Raw genomic sequence first — 3,246 nt, forward strand, 5'->3', positions numbered from 1 at the left:
GGCAAGACTTAGACCGTTTATGCATATTTTCAATTAAATTTTCAATAAAAACGACGATTTATATTTTCAAATTTTTTGTATGCAATTTTATTATTGCTGAGTCTCAAATATATATTAATTAATAAAATAAATATTAATTTAATATCTTAATTTGCTCGTTTGTTGGTCGTTTGATAAATTATTTTGCAGTGTCAAACAATCAAGCGATTAATACATATAATTGTTATTATCCGAATACTCGAACACTGGAGTCCAGTCAATTGGAATCATTTATATTAATATTTTTATATTCTAAAATTTTTTTTTCGGATTAAAACCAGGTAAAATATCTCTAAATAATAAAAGCAATCAACTAACTTGGTCCAAGTTTTTTTTGCATTTTCTATTGCAGTGAAAAATAAAATATAAATATTCACTGCAATGGAAAATGCAAAAAGAAACTTGGCCAACGTTACACGGTGTTCCCAAGCGGTCACCCATCCAAGTACTAACCGTGCCCAACGCTACTTGACTTCAGTGATCGGACGAGAACTGGTAGTTTAAGCGTGGTATGAACGTTGGCTGATTACTTGTATTATTTAAAGACATTTTACTTGGTTTTAATCTAAAAAAAAGATTTTAGAAATGTAAATATAAATGATTCCAATTGATTAGACTCCAGTGTTCAAGTATCCAGATAATAGTCCACCGAATTATCCTGTTATTCGAGTATTAATATCTGAACTGATATTTGAATAATTAGAATCTTAATATTCAAAAAGTCAAATTTATTCAAAATAAAAAAAAACATCTCCAATATAAGAAGAGATTAGAGATCACAGAACTAAATAATTATTATTTAAATATATAGACTAGAATAGTTTATTACTTCACAACTATAATCTAAATATATAAATCATTAACATTTCTTTATTAAAATTGAAAATTTTTTTTAATTAACTTTATCTTTCTTGTTTCAAAAGATTTTCAATAAGTCTTAATTATTAAATACAATATTAAAAAAAAAAAAGTCACCTTGGCAACTTGAGATAGGCCGCTAGCAGGCTCGGCATGACCCATATTTGATTTAACAGAACCGATTAGCAAAGGAGTAGGTCTTTCTTTCTCAAAGAAGACTTTCTCAATTGCGTAAAGTTCTTCAGGATCGCCGACTTTGGTGCCAGTACCATGACATTCAAGATAGAACACATCGTCCAGTAATATATTGCATTCCTTGTAGCATTCTTCCAGCAATGTGGCTTGCATAGCGCTTGACGGAAACGTGATGCCCTGTTCCTTATAACCATCACAGTTTGTCTTACCGTAGACCACTGTAGCGTAGATTCGTTTCGCATTCTTCGCCTTCTGTAGATATATAACGGAGATTGCCTCGCTGCGAGCGTAGCCATTCGCGTCGGCGTCAAATGATTTACTGCGACCGTCAGACGACAAAACTCCTGTAATCATAATTATTATAATAAAATATACACATAAAAATAATCACCTATATCTTCAGATGTTTTAGTATTTATGTGTGTGTGTGTGTGAGATATTCTTGAAAAAAAAATCGTTGTTAAAAGCTTTTATATACATATACTTTATGTTACTAACTTATTGTGTTTCATATATAATTGTAAATTATTAATTTCTTACAGAATCATATCCTATATGTATGATTAATATTATAAATATAAAAAATATATATGTAGTATATACAGGAGTATATATTTTTTATATCAACATATCATCTCTAATAAAAAAAAAATATATATTGTATTTTTGACGGAAAATTTAGGCTTTTTCTCAATCTTATATTCTCAGGAAGAAAACTATCAAATAATCTTCTGAAAAGTTACATAATGTACAGTTACAATATAAATCCGTTGGTATTGTTAATATATGTAACTATAACTGTAATTATGAAAACACAGTTTGAAATTTTAATAAAAGTTTTAATCTTTCTCTTTTCTTAAACTTTCTTCGTATATAAATATATGTTTTTGATATAACATAGATAAAATGTTTCTTTGCAATAAATTTAACTTAATTATTGATTAGTATAATTACTTGATTAAGAATAAGTATAACTTTGTTTTTATTAGGATTCTAGTGAAGGAAACTTTGACTTTTTATTTTTTCATGTTCAAAGATTCATGCAGAATAAATATGATCGAAGACGAAGGATTATATACCAAGACGAGAAAATTGCAGCGATACATAGGGATGAAGACACAGGTTTGATCCGCCTACAAGAGCGGCATCGCATTGACCGTCTCGCAAAGATCGATAAGCATGTTCCAACGCAATTAAGCTCGAGCTACAAGCGGAATCTAAAGTGTAAGATGGTCCATTCGCTCCTAGCCAGTAGGAAATTCTATTCGCTAACATGGCTCTGCTGCATCCGGTAATTCCAAAACCATTTACCTAATCGTAATCAAGAAAATTAAAATTAGAAAATCATTTTTTATCAAAACACACACTCACACACATATACACATACACACACGATCATTTACATTTACGTCAAATTCGTGTTACTTTAATATATTGCCTTCAATATTTGAGTTTACGTGTAATATTTTCTACGCTTTATTATACCATTTTTAGTAATAATGAACAATAATAATAGTGAGTAATAAAAAATAGAAAATATAAACTCAGAAATTCTTTCTGCATCTAAATTTAAGTTAACAAAATGAATCTTGAGTCTTTTGATTCATTTAGCTGTCCTTTATTGTCATACGTTAATAGTACATTTACCTGTAATTTTTCGTAAAACCAAGTCTTTTCAGATTCAGAGAAACATGCACCCACGAAAACGCCAGTTCGTGATCCACGCAATTGCTTTGGATTAACTCCCGCGTCAATGATAGCTTCGTAAGCATGTTCTAATAAGATTCTGCACATCGGATCCAACGTGTGGGCCTGTTTAAAATGGACGCCAAAGAACAACGCATCGAATTTGTTAACATCGTTAATCTTTCCTGTACGTTGAGGGATGTCTGGATGATCTGTTGACATTAATAAAAACATAATAAATCATTATATTCAACTTGATGTTTTTAATTACGCAATTAGGATAAAAATAAACATATAATTATATAATTGCTTAAAAAAACGATATACTTTGCAACTACTTTGTAACTACTATATTTCTTATATGAAACTTTTTTCTTTAAAATTGTTTAAGAGATATTTAAGAGATCATCATTTAAAATAGAATAATCTACACACGCACGCACGCACGTACGTACTATATATATATAT

At 29.5% G+C, this 3,246-nt stretch overlaps 1 protein-coding gene across 1 annotated transcript in view; it reads right to left on the reverse strand.

Moving 5' to 3' along the window:
- The window catches only part of LOC108752582 (fatty acid synthase), a 17,761-nt gene that overhangs the window by 13,338 nt on the left and 1,177 nt on the right, over nucleotides 1-3,246 (reverse strand). Inside the window, exons 3-5 of the mRNA XM_018493505.1 lie at nucleotides 2,740-2,990; nucleotides 2,172-2,403; nucleotides 1,015-1,436 (exon numbers count right to left, since the gene is read on the reverse strand). Coding sequence (XP_018349007.1) covers nucleotides 1,015-1,436; nucleotides 2,172-2,403; nucleotides 2,740-2,990 — 905 coding nt within the window. The remainder of the gene's footprint in view (nucleotides 1-1,014; nucleotides 1,437-2,171; nucleotides 2,404-2,739; nucleotides 2,991-3,246) is intronic.

This window comes from Trachymyrmex septentrionalis, unplaced genomic scaffold (assembly GCF_001594115.1).
Source record: "Trachymyrmex septentrionalis isolate Tsep2-gDNA-1 unplaced genomic scaffold, Tsep1.0 scaffold60, whole genome shotgun sequence".
Classification (NCBI taxonomy): domain Eukaryota; kingdom Metazoa; phylum Arthropoda; class Insecta; order Hymenoptera; family Formicidae; genus Trachymyrmex; species Trachymyrmex septentrionalis.